Source organism: Hemiscyllium ocellatum, chromosome 8, assembly GCF_020745735.1.
Source record: "Hemiscyllium ocellatum isolate sHemOce1 chromosome 8, sHemOce1.pat.X.cur, whole genome shotgun sequence".
Taxonomy (NCBI): Eukaryota; Metazoa; Chordata; class Chondrichthyes; order Orectolobiformes; family Hemiscylliidae; genus Hemiscyllium; species Hemiscyllium ocellatum.
In genome coordinates, this window is record NC_083408.1 from 108,885,195 (window position 1) to 108,904,493 (window position 19,299).

The 19,299-nt window shown below is 41.2% G+C and overlaps 1 protein-coding gene across 2 annotated transcripts in view; it reads right to left on the minus strand.

Moving 5' to 3' along the window:
* gtf2a1 (general transcription factor IIA, 1) overlaps nucleotides 1–19,082 on the minus strand; it is a 64,251-nt gene extending 45,169 nt beyond the window's left edge. For both annotated transcript variants that reach the window (XM_060829443.1, XM_060829442.1), the window contains exon 1: nucleotides 18,879–19,082. In XM_060829443.1, the coding sequence (XP_060685426.1) occupies nucleotides 18,879–18,908 (30 nt within the window). In that variant the 5' untranslated portion in view covers nucleotides 18,909–19,082. The remainder of the gene's footprint in view (nucleotides 1–18,878) is intronic.
* Nucleotides 19,083–19,299: the final 217 nt, after the last annotated feature.

Here is a 19,299-nt window from a genome sequence, read left to right on the forward strand (position 1 = left end):
GACCTACTGAGTATTTCCAGCAATTTCAGTTTATCGGTTTCAGAGTATTTTGCTTTTGATGTAGAGGAAAGTGGTATTATAGTGAGAGATACACACAAAGTTTAAGTTTTGTAATCTACTTTTACCTGCATAATTTTTATAGAAATATAGATTTGGCTTGAGGACAACAGATGGTTTGAATATTGAAAAGGAGATAGCTGGATTCAGACAAAGCCAAAGCAAAATCTGAAGGGGTGGATCTCAAAACTTCAATTGCCTTTTTGACAAAACTCCATTTAAAAAGGAGTGGGGAATCCTCCCAGTGTGGCTGGTAACATTTCTCAAACATTACTAAACCAGATCATCTGACAGTTTCATCAAATGTGGTTTGTAGAACTTTGCTGTGTGCAAGTTGTTTGTCCTGCCTTCCTACAAAACAACCATGACTAGAATTTGAAGTCTTTTATTATTGGAGATGGTGAAAGATGCTATTAAATGTAAGTTCTTTTAATCATTTCAATTTGCTGGGATAAGAGAACCTTAGGAAACGATCACTGCAAGGATGAAAATGATGTAAATCTTCACATGGGTGAAGATGCAAGTTCCACAATCAAAGTATTATAATGAACATAGAACATTACAGCGCAGTACAGGCCCTTCGGTCCTCAATGTTGCGCTGACCTGTGACATTAATCTGAAGCCCATCTAACCTACGCAATTCCATTCTCATCTATATGCCTATCCAATGACCATTTAAATGCCCTTAAAGTTGGCAGGTCTGCTACTGTTGCAGGCAAGGCATTCCACATCCCTACTACTCACTTGAGTAAAGGAACTACCTCTGACATCTGTCCTATATCTATCATCCTTCAATTTGAAGCTATGTACTGTCATGCTAGCCAATGAGAGTTCAGTGAAGGAGAGGCAGCTATGGATATGTAACATTCATAATATTTGATATCAAAATACAACCCTAATGAAATAGATTATAAAACGCATTTAAATTTACAGTGTGTTGTAAAAAAATAACATTATGTCCTCTCCTTTCAAATGCCACTGACTTGAATAACAGTAATAAGAAAATTGAAATTAGTCATTTATTCCCACATCCAAACAGTTTCTAGCTACAGAACAGCCAACCAAAATTAACACCAAAAACACCTACAATACAGCAACAACTGATCTGATTACTGTTCCAATGTTCAGGTGTCACCAATTCAATCAGTGCAATGGCAAGACATAAACACACAAGCCCAGACAAGCAGCTAGCTGACACATTAAACAAATTATGGTGTAGACTGGGAAGGGAACTTAGTTAGATGCTATCTCTGTCTATGCATTTGCCAGCCAGTTATTTCCTCCAGTCATAAACATGTACAGCATGAAAACAGACCCTTCGGTCCAACTTGTCCACGCTGACCTGATATCATAAACTAATCTAGTCCCACTTGCCTATTCCTTCCTACTTATATATCCATCCAAATGCCTTTTAAATGTTGTAATTGTATCAGTCTCCACCACTTCCTCTAGCAGCTCATTCTATACAAGCACCACCCACTGCGTGAAAAGCTGCCCCTTGGTTACCTTTTAAATCTTTCCCCTCTCATTCTAAACAGGAGACTGAAGTTGCAGGTTTAGTGAGCGCAATATATGAAAGCCTGGTCAGAGTCAGTTCAAATTCAAATGCACCAACTCAAGGTAATTTGTTGCATTACAAAAAAGGCAAATATTACACAGTTTTAAGATCCAAATGACAAAGGTTACAGGAATCTCAACTTCAAATTCTTAAATTGTTTTAATATTGCTCCATCTCAAACAATAATAATAAATAATTCATAATAAAAGCACTAACTCTCCCTAGTTAGCTGTCACATATATGTTCAAAAGCGGAGGTGATGTTCTCATAAAAGGTGATCTGAGATTACTGACCTTCAACAACCATAACCAGCTTGTTACGTGCCAGATATGACTCCAACCAGCAAAGAGTTTGTCCCCAATACCCGCTGATTCCCATTTTGCTAGAGCACCTTGATGCCACACTCAGCCAAATGTGGCCTTAACGTCAAGAGCTTTCACTCTGGAATTCAGCTCTTTCATCCATATTTGAACTAAGTCTGTAATGAGATTAGGAGCTGAGTGGTCCTGGCAGAATCCAAACTGGGTGCTGCTTGTTTATGACATCTTACATCACTTTGCTGATGATTGAGAGTAGACTGATGGAATAGCATTTGGCTAGGTTGGATTTGTCTTTTCTGTGTATAGGACATACCTGGGCAATTTTCCACATGGTGCAAAGAACTTGGTTAGGGACATTGCAGTTTCTGGACACAAGTCTTCAGCACTATTGCCAAAATGTTGCCAGGGCCATAGCCTTAGCAATATCCAGTGCCTTCACCTGTTTCACGATAGCACATGGAGTGAACTGAATTGTTTGAAGACCGGTATTGTGATGCTGGGAAACACTGGAGTAGGCTGAGATGAATCATCTGCTGGGCAACTGTTCACTACCATTCACGACTGGACGTGGCAGGACTGCAGAGCTTGGATTTGATCCACTGATCTCTTCATAGCCTTAAGAAAAAATTACTGATCTGAGGGATTTTTGAAATTTTCTTTCAGTTCTAACAGCTTTTTTTGGGATGAGCACTCCAGATTTCCAGGAACATTTCCGCATTGAACCATCTCCCAACATCATATTCAAATAGTCTAGGCCATGTCGTTAAAAAAAAGTTGTTTTTTTGTTCTGAAGCCCTTACACCAGACAAAACTGTTTCCATGCTCCCCATCCAACAGGTTAATAAGCTGAAATACTTCACTTAAATCATTCTTTAACTTCGCATTTTCAAGGGAATACAAGCCTGGTTTATAAACTGTCTTTCTTCAACATAACCATCCTGGAGAGTAATTCAGAGACTTGAATGTAATAACCTGGGTGATATGTAACTGCAGTTTCTTACAATGTCTACACAATATGAAGTGCTTTGGAACAACCTGAATCTATAAAAAAAAGCATTTCGCACAGTTCCTTATTAAATCTGACTTGATGATAATCAACTGAGCGTCCATGTCCTCTTTTGTACAGAATGTTGAAAATTTACAACAAAGCAACCCTTTCTTTTTGGTCCTAAATTGCTGACACCTTATTGAGACTGAACCCTTTTGTTTTTAAGAGCTTAGCCAGGGGAAATGTACTTTTCACAGTCATCCAATCAATCTTCCTTAAACATTTTCTAAGTTTCAAAGATCTCACGACTCATCCATCTACACAATATAGATTATTAACACACTGAATCTAGTTATGTGAATAGTTCCAGAGTCATCAAGAAGTTATACTGGATTTGAAATATTAACTCTTTCTTTCTTCACAGATACTGCCAAGCCTGCTGAGTTGCTCCAGCATTCTGTTTTGACTCTATTGAATAAGAGCCTAGTTTAATCAAACTCTTTTCATAGGATAACCTACTGGCCAAAGAAATCAGTATATTAAAGTTATGGCCTTCTGAATTTCATCTAAGCTCATTGGCAGAGATTTCAAGCATTGAGATTAGTGGTATAGCTTTTCAAGAACAAGAAGATGGCTTAGATTTCACCCATGTTTAGTGCAAAGTGCAGTTTATTTATTCCTTTTCTTAAAAATAAAACTTCTTAAAAATTGGTTGGAGAAGGTGATGCTGCTCCAGTCCTCGGGTGTGACCTTAGGGAGTTCCAGGATTGTGACCCAACAATAATGAAGGAACAGCGATATAGTTCCAAGTCAGGACTGTGTGAGGCTTAGAGGGGAACTTGCAGGTGGCAGTGTTGACATGCCTCTGCTACACTATTTCTAGGTGGCAAAGGCTGCAGGTTTAGAAGGTGCTGTGGAAGGAGCCTTGGCAAGCTACTGAAATACTTGTAAATCTTAGAGAGTGCACACTGCCATTACTGCGAATAGGTGGTGAAGGGCACAGCACCTTCTCATGCAATCACTAAAGATGTTAAACTTGCCTGTTCTCCTCCATTCTCCTCACTATCCCATGCCCCAGACATTTTTCACATGTAGCAGTAATTTACTTGCACTTCATCTAATTTGGCTTACTGTATTTACTGTTCACCATGTGGTCTCCTCTACACTGGAGAAACAAAACGCAGACTGGGTGACTGCTTTGCAGAACATCCATGTTCTGCTCATAAAAATGACAAAGCTTCCAGACACCTATCACTTCAATACAGCACAGTGTTCCCATGCCAATATTCCTCTCTCAAGCCTGCTGCAGTGCTCAGAGAGCTCGACACAAGCTCTAAGAACAACATCTCATTTCCCACTTGCTGGTTTACTATTAGCCCTTGTCTGCCTATCTCTTTCATATCTCTCCCACCCTCTTTGGGCTCCATCTCCACTTATCAATTCACCTCCCACATTTTTCTAGCTTTTCTAGACTTTATTTAGTTCTGATGAAGAATCGCTGGCCTCGAAACATTAACTGCTTTCTCCCCACAGATGCCGCCAAACCTGCTGAGTTTCTCCACCAATTTCTATTTTGATTTTAGTTCATATTTTGATTCTGTGATGATCACAAGTTTTTAAAGAAAAATGTTTAAGAAACCAAAATTATTCTGCATCTATACTCATCTCTGCAAATTCTAGCAAAAAACTTGTGATTACAAATTATAAATCTTATGCCTTCAATTCCATTCCAAAAGTTCCAAATTAAGTGAAACTACTGCAGAGTGCAGAGAAAAGAGGTTAAAAATACAATTACTCTGCATATCAGTCTGCCCAGGCTTGTGATTATTCTTAGTACATAGATAAAGAATCAAATTGCTACTTCTGTTGCCACAGCAAGACTACACATTCAGAAAATGTTGGAAAACTTCAGCTCTGGGTCTGATAGCATCCAAAGGCCAAAAAAGCAATCATTTTTCTCACACAGATTTGAAAAATTCTATTTCTAGTATTTTTTATTTTAATTTGATATTTCCAACAACTGTATTCTTCTCCAATCTCTCTCTCTCTCTTGAGTTGGATGATGTAATACAGTACTTACATAGAGTCCATGAAATCATAGCTTTAAGAATTAAACCATTTTTTTGTTTGCATTGACGACATTCATTTTCAACTCAAAGATAGATAATTTATTTTTTTAAAGGTCTTGAAAATTTATTTCTAATTGTATGATTCAAATGAAAATTAGAATCATAGAGTTCCTACAGGATGGAAGCAGGCCATTCGGTTCATCGGGTTCACACTGGCACTCTAAAGAACATCCACTCCTTACCCTATAACCTACATTTCCCATGGTTAACTTCTAAATTTTAAAAAATTCATTCGTGGGACTTGGTCGTCAATGGCTGGGCAGCATTGATAGCCATCCCTATTTACCCTTGAGAAGGTGGTGGTGAGCTGCCTTCTTGAATCACTGCAGTCCACTTGCTGTGGGTTGGCCCGCAATGCAACTGGGAGTGAATTCCAGGATTTTGACCCACCGAGTGTGAAGAACGGTGGTATATTTCCAAGTCAGGGTAGTGGGTGACTTGGAGGGGAACTTGCAGGTGATGGTGTCCTTGTTCTTCTTGGTGGAAGTGAGTGTGGATAGTGCAATCTAAGGATCTTTAGTGAATTTCTGCAGTTCACCTTGTAAATAGTACACACTTCTGCTACTGTGGGCGGCACAGTGGTTAGCATTGCTGCCTCACAGCGCCTGAGACCCGGATTCAATTCCCGACTCAGGCGACTGACTGTGTGGAGTTTGCACGTTCTCCCCGTGTCTGGGTGCTCCGGTTTCCTCCCACAGTCCAAAGATGTGCGGGTCAGGTGAATTGGCTATGCTAAATTGCCCGTAGTTGTTAGGTAAGGGGTAAATGTAGGGGTATGGGTGGGTTGCGCTTCGGCGGGTCGGTGTGGACTTGTTGGGCCGAAGGGCCTGTTTCCACACTGTAAGTAATCTAATCTAATCTGAATGCCAGTGGTGGACAGAGTGAATGTCTGTAGATGTGGTGCCAACTAAACGGGTTGCTTTGTTCTGGATGGTGTCAAGCTTGAGTGTTGTTGAAGTTGCACCCATTCAGACAATTGGAGGGTATTCCATCACGCTGACTTGCATCTTGTAGATGCTGGATGGACTTTAGGGTGTCAGGAGGTGACAGTATCCCCAGTCTCTGACCTGCTCTTGTAGCCACTGTGTTTATATGGTGAGTCCAGTTGAGTGTCTGGTCAATGGTAACTCCCAAGGATGTTGATAGTGGGGGTTTCAATGATGGCAATACCGTTAAATGTCATGGGGCAGTGGTTAGAGTGTCTCTTATTGGTGATGGCCATTGTCTGGCATTTGTGTGGCACAAATGTTACTTGCCACTTGTAGGCCCAAGCCTGGATACTGTCCAAAACTTGTTGCATTTAAGCATGGACTGCTTCAGTGTCCAAGGAGTCGCCAATGGTGCTGAACACTGTGCAATCATCGGTGAACATCCTTACTTCTGACATTATGACAGAGGATAGGTCATTGATGAAGCAGCTGAAGACTGTTGGCTCCAGGACACTACCCTGAGGAACTTCTGCTGCGATATCCTGGAGCTGAGATGTCGGACCCTCCACAACCACAACCATCTTCCTTTGTGTCAGGTATGAGTCCAACCAGCAGAGCGTATGCCCCTTGATATCCATTGATTACGGTTTTGCCAGGGCTCCTTGATGCCATACTCGGTCAAGTGCAGCCTTGATATCAAGGACTGTCACTCTCCCCTCCCCTCTGGAATTCAGCTCTTTTGTCCATGTTTGAACTAAGGCTGTAATGAGATCAGGAGCTGAGTAAACTGGGTGCGGCTGAGCAGGTTGTTTCTGAGCAGGTGCTGTTGGATAGTATTGTTGATGACCCCTTCCATCACTTTACTGATGATGTAGACTGATTAGGCAGTAACTGGCCAGATAGATTTGTCCTGCTTTTTGTGTACAGGACATAGCTGGGCAAATTTCCACATTGTCGGGTAGATGCCAGTGTTATAACTGTACCAGAAAAGCTTGGCTAGGGGAGCAGCAAGTTCTGTTGCACACGTCTTCAGTACTACTGCCGGAATGTTATCAGGGCCCATTGCCTTTGCAGCATCCAGCTGTTTCTTGATGTCACGTGGAGTGAATCAAATTGGCTGGAGTCTGGTATCTGTGTTGCTGGGGACCACTGGAGGAGACCGAGATGGATCATCCATTGGGACTTCTGACTGAAGATTGCTACGAATGCATCATCCTTATCTTTTGCACTGATGTGCTGGGCTCCTCCATCATTGAGGATGGGGATAATTGTGGAGCCTTCTCCTCCAGTGAGTTATTTTAATTGTCCACCACCATTCACGACTGGATGTGGAAGGACTGCAGAGCTACAGTCTGATCCACTGGTTGTGGGATCGCTTAGCTCTGCCTATCACTTGCTTTATGCTGTTTGGCACAGAAGTAGCCCTACATTTCTCACGGTTAATTCACCTAGCCTGCACAGCTGTGGACATTATGAGTAGTTTCACTTGTTTAATCCACGTAAACAGACCATCTGTGGACTGTAGGAGGAAACCAGAGCACCTGGAGGAAGTCCATACAGGCAGGGAGAGAATGTGCAGTCAGTTGCCAGAGGGCTGATTTGAATCTGGGTCCCTGGCGCTATGAGGTAGCAGTGCTAACTGCTGAGCCCAAATAGTGTAGAGAAAATGGAAATATATCCAAGTAACCCCACTTCATCATTTGCTTTGCCTTGAGGCAACCTTTCAGTTTATTTCTTGCTGGGTGCCTTTTGTTAACTCCTACCACACTCGTCTTGATGTGAAAGTAGGAGAAACTTGATATGGAGGTACATGACTCCAGCTTGACAGCTCAGGAACATCAACATGGAGGCCTGTACCAGAAGAGAGTGTTGAGAAAACCCATCTGATTATCTGTTTACCTCCATTTCTGACTGCTAAAATGTTTTCCTTCAATGATAAGAAACATTGTCTGAGAGGCAGAGTATTACGCATGCCAATTCTGAAATATTCTTGAATATACCATTTCTTGCAACCTGCCCTTTGAAGAATTATACTTGCCAACATTTCAGCTGATTTTTAGCCAATCTAGCTATTCCTAATCCAAAAGTTTGTTTCCCTAATTTCTTGATTACACACAGCAGAAAACATACTTTTTGAATAATGTGGTCACAGATTACAGGAGACCGCATCGAGTAGTTCTGGTTGACAGCCAATTTTCTTCCCTTTAAAACAAACCACCTTTGCTCCCATGACTGAAACTTTGATGAGGTTAATGATCTCCTCAGCTCTCAGGATTTCTTTTGCCACTTTCAGATTTAGAAAATCATGTTGATTATGGATCTGCCAATTCTGAAACATAATGGGATTCAGGATAAATGTGTTCAGCCAGGATTGCAATCTGACACAAGAGCAACATGGGCTAATACAATTTCCAGCATTGCTCAACAGGAAATACTTGGTAACCGGTTCCCTTATTTTTCCACAACGTAATAAGCTTTGCATCATGTGTATCCAGAGTCACTGACCCTCCTTCCAGCAGGGCCAGAGGCTTATGTAAATGCAGGACTGCTGTTTTCCCCACAAGTTGATGAGTTCACACAGCTGGTCAAATGTCCCTCAATTTGAGGATGAAATCTACTCAGTCACAGGTTTCACGTGACTGAAATGCTGATTCTCAACCCACGGACCTTTAGATTCATGGGACAAGATATCTCATAAGATAGAGATCTGCAGTTCAGGATGTGCTTCTTTTAATTTCCTATTCTGCCACTGCTTTGCCTCTGGATTAAGGTATTTGGATTCAACATATAGGAACATAAGTGCAGTAGTCAGCCATTCAACCATTCGAGGCTGCTGTGCCATTTTAGATCATGACTGTTCATGCACCTCAATGATTTATGCCAGCACTATTCCCATCTTCCTGATGATATTAGTAATTAAAACTTGCATAGCCTTCTGGGGTGAGAATTCCAAGCATTAACCATGCTCTGAGTGAAGAGGTTTCTCATCTTAGAAACAGGAAAATACAAGGAATAGACCATTCAGCTTTCAAGCTCGCTCAACCATTCAAAATGATCAAAGGTACTCAGCAGTAACCTGCTCCCACTTTCTCACCAGACTTTGGAAACAATTTAGCCCCAAGAACTATGTTTAATTCCTTCATAAAAATGTACAATATTTTGGCCTTAACCACATTGTGGTAGAGAATTTCAGATGCTCCTTGTTTGGGGTGAGGACATTTCTTCAGTCAATCCTAAATGGCCTATCGTAGACTATGACCTATTTCGGGAGTCCCTAGTCACCAGGAATATCCTTCCTGCATTTAGCTGTCTTGTTCGGTTAGAATTTTATAAGTGTCTGCGAGATAGCAACTCATTTTTCTAAACTCCAGTCTTTCATACATCTATCCTGCCATTCCAAGAATCAGCCTACTGAGGCTTTGCCATGTTTTGTGCAGAGCCAGAATATCGTTCCTCAGATAATGGCAACTAAAGCAGCTCACAATAGTTGAGGTATGGTCTCATACCTTCAGTAATGACTTAGTGGTATTAACGCTAGCCTATTAATATAGACTCTCTGCTAATGTTCTGGGATCCTGAGTTCAAATTCCACCATGAATTCAATTCAAAACAAAACAAAAAGTTCTGGAATTCAAAATCTACTGATGACCTTTGCTGATCCGTTAGGGAAGTACATAAACCACCCTCACCTGGTCTGGCCTATGTGCGACTCCAGGCCCACAGCAATGTGGGTGACTCTCAACCGACCTCTGAAATGGCCTAGCAAGCCACTCAGTTCAAGGACAGCTAGGACCAGGCAATATAAATGTGGGCCAGTCAGCAATACCCACATCCATGAGTCAATGAAAAAATATCGCATTTCATTGCACAAAGACATCCCTGCTCTTATATTAGAATCCTCATACCAAGGCTAACATACCACTTGGCCTTCTGCCACATTTGCATCTTGCTTTCAGTGACTGATGCACAAGAACATCCAGACCTCTTGCATCGACCACTTTCACAATCTATCTCTAATCCGATAATAATCTGCCTTCCTGTTTTTGTTACCAAAGTCACATTATACATCATGTCACACACTTTTCCACTTACTCAACATGTCTAAAACAAAGGCCTAAACTACATGCCTTTTATTCTGAGACTGTGCCCCCTGGCTCTACAACTCACAGCCAAGGGAAACATCCTTTCTGCATCTACTCTAACTTTCTTAAAGGGACTGAGTTTTTAAGAGATTGCGTCTCATTCTTCTAAACTCAAAAGAATACAGGACAGTCCACAATCCCAGGAATCAGTCTAATGAACATCTGCTGTACTTCCTGCACAACAAATATATCTTTCCTTAAGTGAGGGATTATGGCAGTGGTAGAATCCCTACCTCTGGGCTAGAACATCCAAATTCAACTCCACTTGCCTCGTATGAGTCATAGGCAAAAGTGAGAACTGCAGATGTTGGAGATCAGAGTCAAGATTAGAGCGGTGCTGGAAAAGCACAGCAGGTCAGGCAGCATCCAAGGAGCAGGAATATCGACATTTTGGGCAAAAGCCCTTCATCAGGAAATGTCGATTTTTCCTGCTCCTTGGAGGCTGCCTGATCTGCTGGGCTTTTCCAGCATCACTCTAATCTTGATTCATATGTGCCATTTTATGTCTTTTATGTTGTTATAAAAATAAGTTTGCAAAAGCAAGAGGAACAGAATGGCAAAATACTCCAAGGGCGGTCTAATCAGTGTGTACTGGTCATCTGTTCTCTGGTGTATATCTACTTGATATGCAACTGAAACTAAGATGTCTTTACTCGTATGCTCAAGTTCTTTTGCGATAAAGACTAATATACCATTTGTTTTCCAAATCGCTCTCTAAACCTGCTTGCTTGCTTTCAGCTACTTATGAAGGACATCACAACCAATTTGTACATCAACAGCACCAGGGTCCCAGGTTCAATTCCAGCCTCGGGCGACTTTGTGTGGAGTTTGCACATTCTCCTCGTGTCTGCGTGGGTTTCCTCCGGGTGCTCCAGTTTCCTCCCACAGTCCAAAGATGTGCAGGTCAGGTGAATTGGCCGTGCTAAATTGCTCATAGTGTTAGGTACAACAGTCAGAGGAAAATGGGATTGGGTGGGTTACTCTTCGGAAGGTCGGTGTGGACTTGTTGCACCAAAGGACCTGTTTCCACACTGTAGGGAATTAATCTAATCAACAATTTATTTAGACAACTGAAAAAAATCATGCTTTCGTTCCTCCAACTAAACCTCACCGATCCACGGTGTAATCCATCTGCCACACACCTGCCCACATATTCAGTCTATCCAAATGGCCTCTTTGCATCTTCCTGAACACTCATTTCCACTAAATTTGGTACCATCTAAGAACTGAAATAATTCAATTCGTCCTCATTGAAATGTAGATAGTGGAAAGATTAGGGCCTGAGCACTAATCCCTGCAGTACACATGGTCACAGCCCAAGAATGACCCATCTATTCCTCCTGGTTTTTTTTTTGCATGGTAAACTAATTCGCATTCCATGTTAGTTAATTACGCACAATTCTTTAGTTTTGTTTACTAATCTCCAGTGAGAAGTGAATCAAGAGCCTTCTGAAAATCCGAACATATCAACTGATTCCTCCTTATCAGCACTTCTAGCAACATCCTTTAAAAAGCAGGTTTGTCAGACATTATTTCTCCTTAGCTTCACCCAAACAAACTCAACACACTTTTCTTCTGATCAACAATCCTTGATCCCACCTCTTATAATCAGCCTGCTTATACTTCCTAAATATTCTTCAGAGTTCAGTTCTCAGATTTAGTCACCCTGCAGCCATGTCTCAATCATATCAATTAAATTATACTTCTACCAGCACCACCAATTAACCTAACGTTTTACAAATTCTGCAGGCATTCAGAAAGAACACTTAATTCTGCCTTTTTCATATTACTCTGTAATTTGACCCTGGTTATATTTGGCACTCCCCATGGCCAGCTTTGATTTTCTTCTGAATTTCCCAAGTTACCAACCCCTGACAAGCTATCTTAAATCCCCTTAAAAAGCGCTAGCAGATCTCCTCTGAGGATATTAATCCTAGTGCTGTTGCGATACAACCAGTCCTCCTCAGGCAACATTTAAAAGGCATCTGGATGGGTATATGAATAAAGGGGGGTGGGGGAGATAATTGCCGGGTGCTGGCAAGTGGGACTAGATTAGGTGGCATATCTGGTCGACATGGGCGAGTTAGACCGAAGGTTAAAAATGGTGTTGCGGGAAAAGCGCAGCAGGTCGGGCAGCATCAAAGGAACAGGAAAATCAACGTTTCGGGCATAAGCCCTTCTTCAGGATTCCTGAAGAAGGGCTTATGCCCGAAACGTCGATTCTCCTGTTCCTTTGATGCTGCCTGACCTGCTGCGCTTTTCCAGCAACACACTTTTAAGCTCTGATCTCCAGCATCTACAGGCCTCACTTTCTCAGAGTTAGACCGAAGCGTCTGCTTCCATGCTGTACATCTCTATGACTGGTCACACCTACCCCAGAATGGTCCTAGGTCCCAGCAATCCAACCTAAAGACGTCCAATCTTGCACCATTAGTTCAGTCACATGTTCAAACTCAAACTTTATATATCTATATTCAATAGCACTTGATGTTGGGAGTAATCCTGAGATTGCTACCAGACAGATCTTGAATGGGACCCAAAATCTACCTTTTCCAGGACTTTTTTCCTCTATCATTGATACTGTGATGCCAAGCACCACTCTGGTTCTTCACCTTCACGAAAACAAATGCCCTGCAGTAACGCCAGGGAGGCGACATACCATTCTGCAGTCTCAATTACTGGCACAGAAACAACTGACACTTCCACATTTTCAGTGTAGCTTAGTGAATAAGTTATTATTTTACTCAGTTGGTAGCAAGCTCCTCCTGGCATTGTCACTTCGGCCACATTTCAATGAGAGCTTCATTGTCTTGGTAGCATTCCTTTTTCTCCTCTTGGACCTTGCCCATTTAAGTGTTGAGTAAATAAGAGCGAGAGAGGGAGGAAGTTTGCAGTCATTCAGATATTGCGTCCAGTTCATCAGATGATTGTGCAGGGGTTATGCTGGAATGCTTATAAAGCTAGCTTCCATCAGGACACTTCTGCCTGTTCCATGTTCCTCCCACTGAATCCAGAGAATGCAAAAAAAAGTGTGAAATTTTTGAGCTCATTTCACTGATAATACACCATCTCTCACTATTGCACAGGACTAAGCTGACAACAAAAACTCCGTAGCTATTCTAAAATGAACCTGCTCAGACATGTTATGACATATCCAGAACAGGTAAGGCTGAATCAGGACCTTTGTGCCCATAGGTTGGGACATGACCATTGCACCACAGGAGCCCTAAAGTGGAACCAGCTCAACCCTCAGGATGCTCAAACCCAGGCCTCTTCAGATTAGTTCTGCTGGTGTTCAGATCCAACAGCTGGAACATATTGTCATACTGCAACCAGTCTGCAGACAGACTTCTGGTGTCAAGCACTTACAGCTGTAGTTTATTGAAAATAGAGCTTGCACAGATAATCCATCACCTTTTGAGGCAATAAATAGCTGAACAGGTTAGATGCTTTTTATTAATTTGAGTTTAGAAGAATGAGATGGAGACAGAATTTGAAAAGGCATGACAGGATTATGTTTGACAAGTGTAGAAAATGTCAAAGTTACAGAATAAGGGAACACATTTAAAACAGACATGCAGGAATTTCTTCTCCTGGAGTTTACTGAACGCTTGGAATCCTCTAAACAGTTATAGCATTTTTAAGAGGTGGGAAACCAGTTTTTTTTGAAGCATCAAGAGTTGATGTCTATGTTGAGCTGGCATGAAAGAAATTTGCAGTCTGGGGCAGATCAGCCATAATCTTGTTTAGAAGCAGAGTTAAAAATCACATGACACCAGGTTATAGTTCAAGATGTTTATTTGAAATTGCAAGCTTTCAGAGGGACCCTCCTTTGTCAGGTACAGTGAGAGAGGGCACACTGACAGTTTAAAGGCAGAGATCAAAAGATCATTAATTGGTGTAAGTGGAGCAAACAAATTTAAAATGGATGATAGAGAACTCTGTTAGAAAGGAGATACAAGTTTCAATTAAGATGCAAATATCAGATCTCTCTGCCTGTAAAGTGCCTGCAGGCCCTCTTTCACTGCAATTCAAAAGGAGGAACTGCTCCAAAAGGTTTAAGATTTCAAAGAACAAAGAAAATTACTACACAGGAACAGGCCCTTCAAGCCTGCGCTGATCCAGATCCTCTATCTAAACTTGTCACTTATTTTCCAAGGATCGGTGTCCCTCTGGTCCCTGCACCATCTTAAACACCACTATGCCCACCTCTACCGGCAACACATTTCAGGGACCCACCATCCTCTGTATAAAGAACTTTCCACACACATCTCCCTTAAACTTTTCCCTCACCTTGAACTTGTGACCCTTTGTAATTAAGTCCACCACTCTGGGGAAAAAGCTTCCCACTATCCACCCTGTCTATATCTCATGATTTTATAGACGTAAATCAGGTCCCCTCAAACCTCCATCTTTCTAATGAAAATAACCCTAACCTACTGAACCTCTCTTCATAGAGAGTGTCCTCCACACCAGGCAACATCTTGGTGAATGTCCTATGCACCCTCTCCAAAGCACACACATCCTTTTGGTAGTGTGACAACTAAAATTATGCAAAATTCCAAATGGAGCCAAACCAAAGTCTATACAACTACAACATGATCTGCCAACTCTTGTACTCAATATCCCATCTGATAAAGGAAAGCATGCCATATGCCTTCTTGACCACTCAATGCCCATTGCCACTTTCAAGGTACAATAGGCCTGAACACCCAGATCTCCCTGTACAGTTTCACCAAGGCTTTTCCATTTATCATTGCTTGCTCTTGAATTGGATCTTCCAAAATGCATCACGTTGCATTTGTCAGGTTTGAATTCCATCTGCCATACTACACTATATTCTGCTATATTCTCTTACAGTCCCCTTCACTATCTGTTACTCCACTAATCTTAGTGTCATCTGCAAACTTGCTAATCAGAGCACCTATACCTTCCTCCAAATCATTTATGATTATCATAAATAACCATAGTCCAAATACAATCCTTGTGGAACACCATTGGTCAGTTCTCCATTGAGAAACACCCTTCCACTCCTCCCATCTCCTGCTGCAAGGTGATGTTGAGTTTCTCAGTATTGCAGATGCCACTTTAAGGAGGATGTAAACAAATTGGAGAGTGCAGAAATGATTTACAAGGTTGGTTCCAAAGACAAGGAGTTTGGTTATGAGAAGGTTGGCAAGAAGGCAGCGAAGAGGACATTTAGCAGTTTTCAAAATCTTGTGCACTAGATAGGGAGAAACGGTCACCACTAGCAAAAGAGAACATTAGAGGGAACAATCTGCAAAACGCACAATCATGAAGCAAAAAACTTTTTCACACTGTTAAGGGATGGAATTCAATTGAAGGAGGCATCGGATGATTATTTGGATGAAAACCATAGGCAAGGATTTGGATAAAGCAGAGTACTGTTGCCTTGTGCCAACTTAAGTCACAGACACAATGGGCCACATTGCCACCTTTACACTAACACTTCTAATTCTGAAGTTGCAAATGTGAATTGGAAATTTCCAAGGCACACAGGACAGATTGAGTGGAAAAAACCAAATCATGTAAAATTTAACATGGAAAAGAGGGAGAGCATCCACTTGAAAAAGACAAATCAAAAATGTTGTTAGTGGTGACAGAATATGTACTGCTTACGAGTTTGTGCCCAGAAAAACTAGGATTTAACAAGATTTTCAAGTTATATAGCTTCTTTAAAAGTAGTTGCAATATCCCAAGGTACTTCACAGGAGCATTATGAATCAAAGCATATCATGACATTTTAGGTCGGATGACAAAAATCTGATCAGAAGCAAGTCTTAAGGAGTGCCTCTGAAAAGAGATAGGGAGAGAATTCCAGAGTTTGGGGAAAGAGACAGTAGAATCATAAGTGGTGAAGCAATTGTAATTGGGAAGGCACAAGAGGCCAGAGTTGGAGGAGTGTAAGTGTCTAACAAGGTGAGAGGATGGAGGAGTGTATAGACTTTTGAATAGGAGCCAATGCAAGTCAGCAATCACAGATGTGATGGACTAGCTGATTGAATTTTAAGACACTAGTTGGGTTTTAGTCAGCATCAAGTTTACCTAGTAAAACTTATGAGACACCCAGGAGTGTGGGCAATAGTCAGATCTAGAAAGTACAAAAATGATTAAGTGTCAGCTTTTATGCAATAGTAAGTAAAATTCAAAAGTGAGGAAGCAATGCGTCTGTTCTACAGAATTTGCTCATTTCTTATTTGGAGTAGCATATGCAATTATAGACAAACAAATTTTACATTCAGAAGGGATACAACTTAACCTGCTACACCCAGGGACATCATGACAACAGGTTGCATAACATTGGCTTGTAACCTCTTGTTTAAGTGGCTATGAACTACTAATGAAATAATTGAGGCAAACAACAGTGTAGAAAAGAAGCCATTTTGTTTGCTCAAAAGTCCATAGTACAAGGGCATAGTCTTAAAATGAGAGCTACGTCAAAGCAAAAATCAGAGCATAATTCTACTCAAAGGGTACGGAAAATCCAGCCTCCAAAATCAGGAACATTGCATCAATTTAAAATTTTGCCTAGCAAGAATGGCAAAGAGTAAAGATTGATAAGTGGAGACGGTGTACAAACCAGCATGACCTAATTAAATAGCAGAAACAAGCCAAGAAACAGTGATCTACTTGTGTTCCTCCTCCTTACAAGAACAGTTATACTTGGGGAAATTTTCTTAAATGCTGCCAGACTATTTTCAAAAAGAACTGTTTTAATTACAAGTCTCCTGAAAATGCCAAGAGTTTAAACTAATGTAATGACAACATTTTAAAATAAGAGCAATAACAGTAAAAAGTCTAATGAAAACAAGACAACTATATTTACCTTAATGCTACATAGACATTTGTGTAATTAGATGATGATTCTCACCAAGACGGAGCTTTAAATATTCTCCAACTGAAATTTGAAAAAGCTATCCAATTCATCCCACGGGCCTGCCCTTATTGCCCACCATGTGCTATGCAAATTCAACCCCAGCTCCCACTTAAGTATTTCTATGTTTAGAGAAAGTATCATTCTGGCTAAACAGTTACCAACATTCCAATGGAATTAAAAAGTTGAATTGAGAAACCATTTGCTTCAGATTTTCAACATTACTATCTTCATTTTAGAAAAAGAAAAGTGGTTTATATAGTTAATGCATCTTGGTTGAATTACAGATGCGAAGAAAAAATGCTGTGCTGAAAGAGGGGCTGTTGCAGGTTGGAATGCACATTCACAGACTGAACACTAGAGCTCACTGCTCAAGGAACACTCACAGCCTCCCAAAAGAAAAAATTAGACAACTAGGGATAAGGATGGAAGGCAAAGGAAAGAAGGTTTGTCAAGGTAGATGAGTCACAACGTAAACAGATCAAGGGAATGCATGTCAGCGGGTTGTTTACCCTTGGGCCTTGCAGCTGCTGTTAAGCCTCCCTCTCCCCTTTTGCTTGCACAGCCCTCACCAGTCTGGCCTCTTATACGCAGAGGGCCCCCTCACCTCGTGACGTAGAGCTGGCAAGCACATCCCCACCATGCAACCGAGATTATAATAGAGGAGGCCGTCTAGCAGCGAGGGGAAACATAGGAGAGAGGAGGAAGGCAGGCACAAACAGCAGGCCATCCTCCACCACAAAACATTAGCTTACGGAGCAGCGACGAGGGACTACAAACACCAATTTACCAGACTTTTACCACAAAAGGCAGAGGGTGAAAAACAGGAGTCAAATATCTTCAGGGCCCTGAGAAAGGGGAAGAAAGCATCTCATGCCTCACCTTCAGACCAGCAACAGAATTTTTTTTAAAAATCAGCCAGGAAACAAAATGGTTCATCAGCAAACAGTGCAGCCTCCATCACCCTGTGTTTCTCTAGAGGATTGTGTGTTGGTGTTTCAGTTTTATTTTTAAAAATTGTTCAAAAATAAGTTTATATTATTAAACTTGAAATCTGAAGTTTGTAATATTCAGAGATCAACCCAAAATCAAAATCTTAGTGCTTTTCTTGGCTTCAAACTTGATCCACACACCCACCCAAGTATACAGCTAAAGTAGCTTCTGAATTGTAATTTTCAGGCAAAAATCACCTCATGAATTTTAGTTTCTTTTAATTGAATTACCATTCTTTATGATGTGCAACCCCACAATCAAATCTTCCTCCCCATCCCATTTCTTTCCCAAGCCACTTTAGCAAGCACCACAACTTAAAAATGTAATTGCTAATCAAGACAAAAGAAATTGTCTGGAGATAGATAGATAGATGCAAAAATGTGGGTTTTTTTTCCTCCATCTGCCAGTAAAAAAAGTAAATCTCCAGCCACAGCTCTCAACAAAAACAAAAATCCCCACAGTTTGTTCAAGATATGGCTTGCTTAGCTCCAGTTATTTAAAAAGGCTGTTGGTGGAAAAGGGAGTCAGATCTTGTTTTAATTAAAAAAATTGTTTCATTCCTTCACCCTCCTCCCCTTCAAATTCCAACAAGTTCTCACTTTGCTGAATTTTGCTTAAATTTCCCCAGGTCAGAGAGAAAAAAAAACAAAACACTACTTTTCACCTTTGTTTTTTTTAAAAGAAAGGAAGTAGAAATATAAAAAAAAAATCGTTTTCATCCTGGGTAGTGGTTAAAACAGATTTTAATGAAAAAGTATAAATGTTTTTCTAAGAATATATCTATATAATGGTTCCCATCTTAAAGTCTCTTTTATTTTCGGAGGATTAAAAAAAACAACCACGCTCAACACACAAAAAAAATCTTACCACCGGGTTTGAGTTGGCCGAACTCGCCATGTGGATACGGAGGAGAATTTAAATGAAATATCCAGATGAGGTGGTTTGTTTTTTTTGGTCAAGAAAAAGATTTTTCGCTTTAAAACAAAAATAAAAATCGACTAATATTGTATTTTGGCGGTGCTGCCTGGAGCGGGCTTGGGAAAGCCGTCCGTCCTCTTCCAGCGAGCGCTTATATACTGCCGAATGGAGCTTCAATTGCCGCTATAGGGAGGGTCCGGCAAATGAGGCGCTGCGTCAGCGCCTTCCCTCCCTCCACCCCCAGTCATCTCGCGAGAGTACCCAGCGCCACATCCGGGTCTCGCTCCTCCCCCCCGGGCATGCCGGGCGTTGTAGTCTTTCATCCTCCCGCCGCCATGTTTTAACGCCCCGGTTTCCACAACATCATGGC